General features: G+C 50.4%; 1 protein-coding gene across 1 annotated transcript in view; it reads left to right on the forward strand.

Moving 5' to 3' along the window:
- The window catches only part of LOC119978681 (serine/threonine-protein kinase TBK1-like), a 77,097-nt gene that overhangs the window by 10,969 nt on the left and 53,837 nt on the right, over positions 1-12,291 (forward strand). Inside the window, exons 2-7 of the mRNA XM_038820471.1 lie at positions 1,839-1,957; positions 5,099-5,239; positions 5,858-5,987; positions 7,745-7,926; positions 11,144-11,304; positions 11,665-11,775. Coding sequence (XP_038676399.1) covers positions 1,871-1,957; positions 5,099-5,239; positions 5,858-5,987; positions 7,745-7,926; positions 11,144-11,304; positions 11,665-11,775 — 812 coding nt within the window. The 5' untranslated portion in view covers positions 1,839-1,870. The remainder of the gene's footprint in view (positions 1-1,838; positions 1,958-5,098; positions 5,240-5,857; positions 5,988-7,744; positions 7,927-11,143; positions 11,305-11,664; positions 11,776-12,291) is intronic.

The following is a 12,291-nucleotide window of genomic DNA, read 5'->3' on the forward strand; positions in this document are numbered from 1 at the left end:
CAGCGCGCAGACGACACGAACCCGCGCATCGTGGTGCCGTCTTTCTCCACCGCCGCCCGGCAAGTCGTGGTGGCTTGATCTTGCCGGACGGCGGAGGGGAAAGAGTGCGTCCGTTTTAGACGCTGGCCCGACCATTGGTGGGCACCGATCGCGGGCCTGTCCCCTCCCGAGCACAGTCGCGGTGCTCCCGTCCCAATCGGGCCCCTGGATGCCCTAAACGAGCATCCAGGCGCCCGTTTCACGAATGCAGCAACCAGGTGTGGTTGCTGCCGTGGTGAAACGGGCGTGAAGGGCCGGCCGCTCGGCCCATCGGGCTCGGAGAATCGCCGTTCGCCTTGAAAAACGGCGAGTGCCGATTTTTCCGAGGGGGGGTGAGAATCGCGGGGGCGCCGGGGGGGGGGAAAAAATGTCGGGGGGCCCTCCTACGATTCTCCCACGCCACGCAGGGAGCGGAGAATTCCGCCCCACATCTTTCGGGACTTGTGGGAGGAAACTGGAGCACCCGGAGGAAACCCAGAAAGTCACAGGGAGAACGTGTAGACCTCCGCGCAGACAGTGACCCAAGCCGGGATGCGAACCTGGGACCCTGGCGCTGGGAAGCAACAGTGCTGTTTGTGGGATCTTACTGTGTAAAGATTAGCTGCCATCTTTTCCACATTACGACAGTAACCATACTTTATTGGGTGTAAAGCAGCTGGGGACATCCCAAGGTCAAGAAACCCAGAGCACAGCAGCACAAGTGCCTCGCACTGTGGCTTCACAGCACCAGGGTCCCAGGTTCGATTCCCTGCTGGATCACTGTCTGTGCGGAGTCTGCACATTCTCCCCGTGTCTGCGTGGGTTTCCTCCGGGTACTCCGGTTTCCTTCCACAGTCCAAAGACGTGCAGGTTAGGTGGATTGGCCATGATAAATCGCCCTTAGTGACCAAAAAAGGTTAGGAGGGGTTATTGGGTTACGGGATAGGGTGGAAGTGAGGGCTTAAGTGGGTCGGGGCAGACTCAATGGCTCAAATGGCTGCACTGTATGTTCTTAAAAAGAAAAGAAAGGTGTGATAGTGTGACTGTCCCACCCTATAAACAACAATTACCAGATAACCTCTTTTTTGGTGGTGATTAGTTGGTCCAGGACTTCTGGAGAATTCCCATCAGCCCTTAATTCACTACCTTGCCAAGTGACTGTTGTATAGGGGCAGCAGGGTAGCATGGTGGTTAGCATAAATGCTTCACAGTTCCAGGGTCCCAGGTTCGATTCCCGGCTGGGTCACTGTCTGTGTGGAGTCTGCACGTCCTCCCCCTGTGTGCGTGGGTTTCCTCCGGGTGCTCCGGTTTCCTCCCACAGTCCAAAGGTGTGCGGGTTAGGTGGATTGGCCATGCTAAATTGCCCGTAGTGTCCTAATAAAAGTAAGGTTAAGGGGGGGGGGTTGTTGGGTAACGGGTATAGGGTGGATACGTGGGTTTGAGTAGGGTGATCATGGCTCGGCACAACATTGAGGGCCGAAGAGCCTGTTCTGTGCTTGATTCTGTTCTATGTTCTATGTTCTATATGTGAACACAGAGAACAGTATCCAGTCCAGTTCTTGCTCTATGTCACAGACAGAGAGATAAGGACACTGATCAGAGTGGAGTTTTGGGTGTTTTCACCTTGCATAGTCCAGAGATGTATGAGTTAATTGTTATACAGCTGCTGCTCTCCAAAACATTCTAAGATTGAAATCCGGTTCTTTTTTGATTGTTTTAATACAAATTATTTAGTGCATCAGCTGACCGATAGTGGGTATTTCAATAGAAAGTTTTGGGACCTCATTCCAGCCTGATGTGCTTTATTCTTGATTCCGCAGCCTGTCTAGAAAGATTTCCTCTCCGGTGGAGGATGCAGAGCACAGCTAATTACCTCTGGTTACTCAATGATGTCCTTGGACAAGGAGCAACAGCAAGTGTGTATAAAGCACGTCACAAGGTAAAGTACATTTCCCTCTTGGCTGAAGTGTTCAAACACCAAGGCCGTGATTCTCCGCAACCACGCTAGGTGGGAGAGTAGCGGGAGGTCCGCTCCCGCGCCTCCCGCTATTCTCCCACCCCCCGCAAAATGGCGTGTCCGGTTTTCCGACACGCCGCTCGGAGAAACGCGGGCCGCCGTTTTTTACGGCGGCCCGCGATTCTCCGACCCGGATGGGCCGGCGGCCTGCCGTTCCCGACCTGTTCACGACGGCGGCAACCACACCTGGTCGCTGCCGTCGTGAACATGGCGTGCCAGGTAAGTGGGGCCTGGGGGGGCGGATCGGGGATCGAGCACCAAGACCGTGCTCGGGAGAGGACTGGCCCGCGATCGGTGCCCACCGATCGTCGGGCCGGCGTCTCAAGGAGACGCACTTTTTCCCCTCCGCCGCCCCGCAAGATCAAGCCGCCACGTCTTGCGGGGCGGCTGAAGGGAAAGACGGCAACCGTGCATGCGCGGGTTTGAGCTGCCCAACACGCGCATGCACAGCTGACATCATTAGGCGCCGCCGCGGCGTCATTATTGGTGCGCCGGGCCTTGAAGCCAGGGACAAGGTCCGGCCGCCGAGTCCTCCGGCACAGCCCGCCTATCCCCCGGGTAGGGGAGAATAGGGGGCCAGGAGAGGCTTCCGACGCCGTTGTGAACCTCTCCAGGTTTCACGACGGCGTCGGGCCTTGCGGAGAATTCCTCCCCAAGAGACACAAGATAAAGTTAGGAAGTTAGGATGAAGGTGTGAAGTTGGCCATCTTTGCATCCAGATGGTAAGGTATTATGGAAAAGGTATGGGGAATGGATGTATACACTGGAGTGAATAAACACTTCACAGTGAGTTGGGGTGAGGGGGTCCCAGGACGAGCGCGACTCCTCAATGCAGGAAGCAGGACTAAGTGCGGCCTAAGCCGAGCATTCTCCACTGATGCCCCGTATCTAATCAGTCACATTAGATAGCGTTGGATTTCTTAGCGCTGAAAGCACTGGGCAACATGTGGTTAAACGCGCTCGCTATGGGACATAGTTCCTGTTTGGTTATCGCGCTGTGGGGGGGGGGGGGGGGGTTTGGGGGGAGAAAGAGAATATAGGGGGTTAGTGGAGAGTGTAATGATATGTAGACAGACATGTAACTAAGGCGTTAATCACAACAACCAGCTGTGGCATAACCACGAGAGGGCATTACACCACCCACTATCCAACCGGAGCTCCCAGAAACTCACTCTCTCTTTTCCAGCAGGAGTTACAGGAAGAACATCATCGTAGCAGAGAGATCTCGGCCCAGCCACCACGTGTAGCTTAGATATAGTTTGTACAGTTAGTTATTATTACTTTATTGCTGGAGTTAGGCCAGTAGACTGTCGAACTCATTTATTAGATTTGTCATTACTTAATAAATTCTTTCAGTTTACTTCAGAGGGAGAGGGGTTGGGGAGAAAGAGAGAGAAAGGTGGGGGTTGAGAAGAGAAAGGGGGGGTTGAGAGAGAAAGAGAATGAGAGAGAGGAAGGGTGGGGGAGAAAGAGGGGGGGGTTGGGAGAGAAAGAGAGAGCGGGTGTGGGTTGGGGGGAGAAAGGGGGTTGATGGAGAAAGAGAGTGAGGGAGAGGAGGGGTAGGGGAGAAAGGGGTTTGGGGGAGAAAGAGGTAGGGGTTGGGGTGAGAGAGAGGGAGAGGTGTTTGTGTAGAAAGAGAGGGAGAGGGCTGGGGAGAATGAAAGAGAGAGCAGGTTGGAAGGGCGAGAGCTTGTGGTTTGGGGAGAGAATGAGAGAGAGGGAGAGGGGGTTGGGGAAAAGAGGGGGTTTGGAGCAGAAAGAGAGGGAGAGAGAGGAGGCTGGAGCAAGAGAGACAGGGCTTGCTGGGAGAAAGTTAGAGAGAGAGGGATATTGGGGAAGAGAGAGAGGGAGGGGCTTGGGGGAGAATGTTCGAGTGGGAGGTTGAGAGGAAGAAAGAGAGAGGGGGGCACGAGAGGGAGAGGGTTGGGGAGAAAATGAAGAGGACAGAAGGGATTTGGGGTGAAAGAGAGAGACAGAGGGTTTGGGGAGGAAGAATGAGAGGGGCTTGGGGTGAGAAAGAGAGGGAGAGGGGCTGGGGGGGTGGGGGTGGAAGAGAGAGGGATTGTGGAGAAAGAAAGGGAGGAGTTTGGGGGAAGAGAGAGAGAGAGAGGGAGGGGAGGGAGGGAGAGAGGGGGGGTGTAGAGGAGAGAGAGAAGAGGTTGGGGGAGAGAGGAGGGTTGAGGAGAGAGAGCGGTTTTGGGAGGAAGAGGGAGAGAGAGGGGCTTGGGAAGCGAATGAGAGAGAAAGACAGGGTGAGTTGGGATGAAAGAAAGAAAGAAAGATGGGAGGGGAGAGAGAGAGGTTTGCAGAGAGAGAAAGGGAGAGATTGTGGGAGAGATAGGGATGGGTGCAGAGATAGATAGAGAAGGATACAGCTTGTTGCCTCTGACTGGACCATTTATAACCAGGTAGTTATACCAGCGACTGTCCAATCACTTGTGACAGGTGTCTAATCTGGCTCCTTGCAGGACAGTGGTGTCAGCATCTTGCAGATAAAAGAATAAAATTAAATTAAATATAAATGTAATAGGAACTGTTCCACAATTGGAGTTTAATTCCCAGGGAACAGTTAAAATGAGGATATAGGGCAGCGCAGTGGTTAGCATTACAGCCTCACGGCGCCAGGGTCCCAGGTTCGATCCCAGCTCTGGGTCACTGTCCGTGTGGAGTTTTCACATTCTCCCCGTGTCTGCGTGGGTTTCGCCCCCACAACCCAAAGATGTGCGGGGTAGATGATTTGGCCACGCTAAATTGCCCCTTAATTGGAAAAGACAAATTGGGTACTCTAAATTTATATTTAAAAAAAATAAAATGAGGATATTAAGAATAAGACAAAAGTTTAGGGGACTAATTTTACCCAGAGGATAATAGGCACAAGAAATAATTTACGAGGGAGAAGGTTGGGGCAGACATGATGAAGGGGGTCATTGATTAGATGTGTTTCTGTGGAGAGAAAACGATGGTGAAAAGGTTGATCTAATTAAAAGTGAAGAGTTGATTGGGCTCACTGCCTTTTCCTGTTCCTGTCTGATTTGTAACAAGTTTCAAAATCTACTTTTTCAGAAAACCGGTGATCAGTATGCTGTCAAAGTGTTTAATCATGTCAGTTATCTGCGACCTTATGAAGTGCAAATGAGAGAGTTTGAAATGTTACGGAAATTAAACCACAAGAATATTGTGAAACTGTTTGCAGTGGAGGAAGTGGTAAGTATTTGATCCAGTTAACAATGCTCTTTCGCAGTTACTGCAAACTCCACCCCACCCCCACCCTCAGAACCGTGGCAACCCAGTGGAAGAAATCCTTACCCTCACCTTGGCACCAGGAGCAGAAATCTTTCCCCCTCACCCCTGTGCAGAAACAGTGGGCGAGAGACCCTCCCACCCTCCCTCAGAGCTATGGGCAGTGCCACTTGCCCTCCCACCACTCCATCACAAGCCATCACATGTAAGAGGCACCCCCAGAGCAACATCAGAGACATCTCTTGAATCATCCTACAGAAGAGACTCCACTTGGCTGGATGGAGTTAAGTCACAGATTGGCCATGACCTTACTGAATGATGGAAGAGGCTTGAGAGGCTGAATGGCCTCTTCCTATTCCTAGAATTCCCAATAAACACTGCGAACCAGGAAACATCGCATAAGAGCTCAATTTTATGCTGTGAATTCCCACGATACGGGCCTAGCTGATGTTGATGCTCGGAACCCTTGGTGCAGAATTACGAGATGCTGATATATACACAGGCTCGCTGCTGTCTTGCATCCTGCTCCCTGGGTCTGTGTATTGTGGGGTTTTGATGTTTCTCAGTGTGCCTGTCCTCTAGGGAGCCACCAAACAGAAAGTCCTGGTGATGGAGTACTGCGCTGGCGGGAGTCTGCTCAATGTTCTGGAAGAATCGGAAAATGCATTTGGATTGTCGGAATCTGAGTTTCTGATTGTCATGGGAAGTGTTGGTGAGTATTTCACTGTCTCTGCATTCCCCTGATTACACTGAAGGAGGTCATTTCGTGGATCTGTGCTACAAGAAGAAAATTCGCAAGTGGGTGGTGGGAATTGAGATATTTACAGTCTAATACTCTGGCCTAAACCCAGCCACCAATCAGAAACCATTGGCATTAAGAGTGTCACATTCCCACCATGCTTCACCTACTTCAGGCCCAAGTCACTCGCAGATCATTGGCTGAGGGAGGTTTGAAGTTGGTTCTGGAGCTGCCATTTATAAACACCAGGCAAAGAAAAAAATTAGTATTTACATGGCACTTTTCATATTCTCCCGGGTGTTCAAAATCCTTCACAGCCAATAAAGTACTTTGAACTCTGACAATCCAGTGAGGTGGAGTTGATTGAAGGATAAATGATGGGGAGGACAGATCTATGTCTTCACCAAACAGCAACATACCAGCTGTACTCCATTCAGTACAGGCGAACAGGAACCTTGAAGAGAGCAGGTGCACGTGTTACTACTAAGCCAAGCAATCGAAAAATCTCCCACATCTAGTAGCAATTGAACTGTGTTCCTTGATATCAATTGGACTTTGTTCCCTTAAAGAATCAGCCAAATCACAGGAACAGGAAGAGGCCATTCTGCCTCTCAAGCCTGTTCTGTGATTCACTGAGATCATGGAGGACCTGTATCTTAACTCCATCTACCTGCCTTAGTTCCCTAATCCTTAAATCCCTTTGCTCATCAGAATCTATCAATCTGAGTTTTGACATTTTTATTGACCCCCCCCCCCCAGCCTCAACAACCTTTCAGAAGAGAGTAGGAAATGTGCCAGCCAATTTGTGCACAGCAAGCTCCCACAAAGAGTAGTGTGATAATGACCAGATCATCAGATTTTATTTTTTTTAGTGATGCAGATTGAAGGATAAAGATTGGAGAGATGTCACTTCATCATTCAGGTCCCACAAGGAAAATGTTGACACTTTTACAGGAATTGTGGGCGCGATTCTCCGCCCCCCACGACGGGTCGGAGAATAGCGGGAGGGCCTTCCCGACATTTTTCCCGACCTCCCGCTATTCTCCCCCCCCCCCACGGCCGCCCCACGACACGAATCGCTGCTCGCCGTTTTTTTACGGTGAACAGCGATTCTCCCCTATCCGATGGGCTGAGTTCCCAGGCCTTTACGGCCATTTTCACGAATTTAAATACACCTGCTCTCACCATTCGTGAAAACGGCCGCAAAGTGCCGTTCTGCACAACCATGGCACCGATTGGCACGGCCGCACCACGGCCGTGCCAAGGGTGGCATGGGCCCGCAATCGGTGGGCACCGATCGCGGGCAGCGGATCCGATATCCGCGCACTCTTTGTTCCTCCGCTGCCCCGCAGGATCAGTCCGCGGGGCGGCTCAGGGGCATGACAGACCGCGCATGCGCGGGTTTGACGCATATGCGCGATGATGTCATCTGCGCATGCGCGGGTTGGACCCGTCCAATCCGCGCATACGCGGCTGACGTCATCGTGCGCGTCAGCCGCCGTGAGTCTTGGCGGCCGGGCTTAGCGAACGTTCGCTAAGCCCGCGATGCCGTTCTTCACGGGGCCTCGATGCTAGCCCCGACCGGGGGGAGTGAATCGGGTCCCGGGAGGGGGTGCGGAGGCTGCCGTGAAACACGGCCGGTTTCACGGCAGCCTTTACGACTCTCCGCATTTGCGGAGAATCGCGCCCTGTTTTCTCCACTATCATTCGTTTTTTTCTTCTATTACCAGTTGGTGGTATGAACCAGTTGAGGGAGAATGGAGTTGTCCATCGGGATATTAAGCCGGGGAATATCATGCGAGTGGTTGGGGATGATGGTCAATCAATCTATAAACTGACGGATTTCGGAGCGGCACGGGAACTAGAGGACGATGAAAAATTCCTGTCGCTGTACGGGACAGAGGAGTATTTGGTTAGTACCCTTCCAAAATTAATTGAATGTAGCTGTAACACAATGACATTCATCATCAGACATGGTCTTGTTGGAGACCTAACAGGAGGAGGATGGGGAGGATATTAGTGAGAAAGAATGGGATTACTTGTATCTCCGGGAGCTTGAAGGAGTTATACCGGCCAGGAGGTTCTTGATTGCGTCCATTGTCGTTGTCGACTTACCTAATGTCAAATAACAGCCACTGGAGGAAAAGGATGAAGGGGAGATGAGATAAAGTCCTGGGTTAGTCTTGGCAACAATCTGCCTACAGTTGGCTAGCCACCTGTCATTATTTGGCCAGATGGGCATAATAAGACCATAAGATATAGGAGCAGAATTAGGTAATTCGGCCCATTGAGTTTGCTCTGCCATTCGATCGTTGCTGGTATGTTCCTCATCTCCATTTTCATGCCTTCTCCCCATAACCCCTGATCTTATTATTCAAGAAATCCCCTTATTAATCAAGAAGACCAGATTTGTGCTTGAGGTGCTGTTACCTACACGGCTACAGACTGCAAGCTGGAAGGTGGAATTAAACAGAATAGTTCTTTATCAGAACATAAGGGGCGGAATTCTCCGCTCCCGGGAAAAATCGGGAGGGCCGTCGTGAACTCGGCCGACGACGGCCTCGGAGGCCGTTCCTTGCCCCCTATTCTCCCCTCCCGGCGGGGATAGGAGCGGCGCTCCGTAAATCTCGGCCGTGGGGGCATCGCGCCGAGAATGACGCGGCCGGCGCGCCTAATGACGTCAGCCGCGCATGCGCAGGTTGGCCGGCTCCAACCCGCGCATGCGCGGCTGACATCATGACGTTGACGGCACGAACCCGCGCATGCGCAGTGGCCGCCTTTCCCCTCAGCCATCCCACAAGACGTGGCGGCTTGATCTTGAGGGGCGGCGGAGGGGAAATAGTGCGTCCGATTTGGACGCCGGCCCGACGATCGGTGGGCACCGATCGCAGGCCTGTCCCCTCCCGAGCACAGTTGTGCTGCTCTTTCCTTTCTAGGCCACCTACAAGCCCCAAATGGGCTTCTCACTCCCGTTTCACGACGGCAGCGACCAGGCGTGTTTGCCGCCGTCGTGAAATGGCTGCGAACGGCAGGCCGCTCGGCCCATCCGGGTCGGAGAATCGCCGTTCGCCGTGAAAAACAGCGAGCGGCGATTCTTCCGAGCAGGGGGAGAATTGCGAGGGGGGCGTGAATTTAAACCCCTCCTGCAATTCTCCCACGCCGCGTGGGGAGCGGAGAATCACGCCCAAGAACTATGAGAACTAGGAGCAGGGGTTGACAATTCAGCCTCTGTTTTAAACTTGCCCTTATCCTGAGGCTATGAACTCTTGTTCTACAATGCCCCACAAGAGGAAGCATCCGCTCCACGTCTACTTTATCCATACCTTTTATCATCTTATATACCTCAATTTGATCTCCTCTCATTCTTCTAAAGTCTTGAGAGTATGGGCCTAAACCGCTCAATCTTCCTTCCTAAGACAAACCCCTCATCTCTGGAATCAATACAGTGAACCTCCTCTGAACTGCCTCCAATGCTACTACTGTCCTCATATAAGGGGACCAAAACTGTGCACAATACTCTAGGTATGGTCTCACCAATGCCTTGTTCGGTTGCAACAACATTTCTCACCTTTATAATCTATTCCTTTAGCTGTAAATGCCAACATTCCATTCACTTTCTTCATTACCTGCTGAAAGTGCATGCTAGCTTTCTGCGACTCATGCACAACAACACCCAGACCCCTCTGCACCGGAGCACCCCGAAGTCTCTCGAAGTTGCCTTTTCCATTTTTCTGACCAAAATGGATGACCTCACACTTATCCATTTAAAATTCTATCTACCACATTTTTGCCCACTCACCGAACCTATCTATATCCATTTGTAAGGTTTTTATTTCCTCATTGCAACTTACTAACCCACTATTTTATTGTAATCTGCAAATTTGGCTATAGACCTCTATCCCTGTATCCATGTTGTTAATATAAATAGTTGGGGCCCAAGGACCGAACCCTGTGGCACCCCGCTAATTACATTTTGCCATCCAGAAAAGGAGCCATTTATCCCGACTCTCTGTCTTCCATCCATCAGCCAGTCTTCTATTCAACCTGATAAATTACCCCTAACCCCATGTGACCTAACCTTGTGTATTAACCTTCTGTGCGGCACCTTATCAAACGCCTTCTGGAAGTCCGGATATACTACATCTACAGGATCACCATTATCCACTTGGCTTGTTACATCTTCGAAGAACTCTAGCAAATTAGTCAAACATGATTTGCCCTTCATGAAACCATGCTGACTGATGGGTTGCATTTTGACTTTCCAAACGTCCTTATATTACTCCCTTAATAATGAATTCTAACAATTTCCCAACAAGAGATATTAAACTAGCTGCTCTGTAATTTCCTACATTCTGTCTCCCTCCCTTTTTGAATAAGGGCATTACATTAGCATGTTTCCAATCCACTGGAACTTTTCCCGTGTCCAGGGAATTTTGGAATATTATAATCAGTAGATCCACTATACTGCTACCACTTCCTTCAACACTCGAGGATGTAGGCCATCAGGCCCTGGGAACTTGAGTGCCTTCAATCCCAATAGTTCAGGGGTGGGCAAACTTTTCCGTGCAAGGGCCGCATTCAGAAATTCACAATTCACAAAGGGCCGCATAGTATATTAAGTAAAATAATTACTTCACCCGGTTATGATTCTGGGCGCCTCATATAGAACATAGAACAGTACAGCACAGAACAGGCCCTTCGGCCCTCGACGTTGTGCCAAGCAATGATCACCCTACTCAAGTCAACGTATCCACCCTATGCCAGTAAGTAATCCAACAGCCCCCCCATCCATTAACCTTTAAAAAAAAAATTTGTTTTTAAAAAAAAATTTTTTTTTTTTAGAAAAATTTTTTTTTTTTTTTTTTTTTTAATGACTTGGTGGGCCGCAGAAATACCTTTGGCGGGCCGCATGCGGCCCGCGGGCCGTAGTTTGCCCACCCCTGCAATAGTTTGTTGAGTACTGTTTCCCTCTTGATGCTCACCAGAAGACCCTTATTGAATTAAATCCCAGTGACAGTCAGTCAGTGCCTTAATGAAAGCAGAATTGGTGGGAGTTGAGAGGGAACAGGGGAGGGAATCATTGAAATCAATTTTACAATCTCAACTGGTTTGCCTTTCCCCCCTGGCAGCATCCGGATATGTATGAACGTGCTGTACTTCGGAAACCTCAGAAAAAGGCGTATGGTGTCACGGTGGATTTGTGGAGTATTGGTGTGACATTTTACCAAGCAGCCACGGGCAGTCTACCCTTCATTCCGTATGGAGGACCCCGAAAGAACAAGGAGATGATGTATGTCACTTTTAGCAATCTCATCTTTATATTAACCCATGCAATTTTCGCACTACAAATTGACCCATCTATCTGCCCATCTTTAGCTGTCTTGCCTTCCTATTCCATTTCATGCCATCCATTTGGAAACCCTATCTCAATACATTAGTCTCATTTCAGTCCACCCACTTCTATCTCCTGTCCTCCCCATACCATCTCCAATACCTTCCACCTCATCCCATTATCTGTATCCCATTAAACCCCTTACTCGTTCTTTTATCCTATTCATTCCCCCACCTCCTCGCTTCCCTCCTAACCGTCCCATCTGTCCATCTCTGAGATTTGCCAGCTTTGTATAATCTCTAAGTGGTTTAATTCCAGGTTTAAAATCACAACTGAGAAACCAGAGGGAGCGATTGCGGGAGTGCAGTGGAGGGACTGCGGACCAGTCGAGTGGAGTTATGAACTGCCGACCAGTTGCAGGCTTTGTCAGTAAGTCCCCCATAGCTGGGTCACAATGGGGCAGGGTCTACCGCTGTCCCTCATTTACTGCTGGCTGGATTTTCATAGTTAGGCGGTTGGAGTGCATTAGGTTAATCTGAAGTTGAACATGGGGCATGATTCTACCTCCGAATCCTGCCGTAGTAAATGGGGGATTTGGCTGAGTGCTGGATTCTCCGTCCTCTCTGACAGCGATAGCGGGGCGGACTCACAGTGGAGAATCTCGGCCATGTTGAGAAAAACGGGCAAGGGATGATCATACAGGCAACCCACAAGATGCACTGGCCTATAAATAAAAGCAAAATACTGCAGATGCTGGAAACCTGAAATAAAGACAGAAAATGCTGGATAAACTCAGCAGGTGGGTGGAGAGAAACAGAGTTAACGTTTTGGATCTAAATGATCCTTCTACAGATGCCCAGACTCATTGGGAGCAGAAGGAGGTCATTCAGCCCCTTGAGCCTGATTCACTAGTTGATTGGATCATGACAGATGTGATCAAAGACT

The sequence above is a fragment of the Scyliorhinus canicula genome, chromosome 15 (assembly GCF_902713615.1).
Source record: "Scyliorhinus canicula chromosome 15, sScyCan1.1, whole genome shotgun sequence".
Lineage (NCBI taxonomy): Eukaryota > Metazoa > Chordata > Chondrichthyes > Carcharhiniformes > Scyliorhinidae > Scyliorhinus > Scyliorhinus canicula.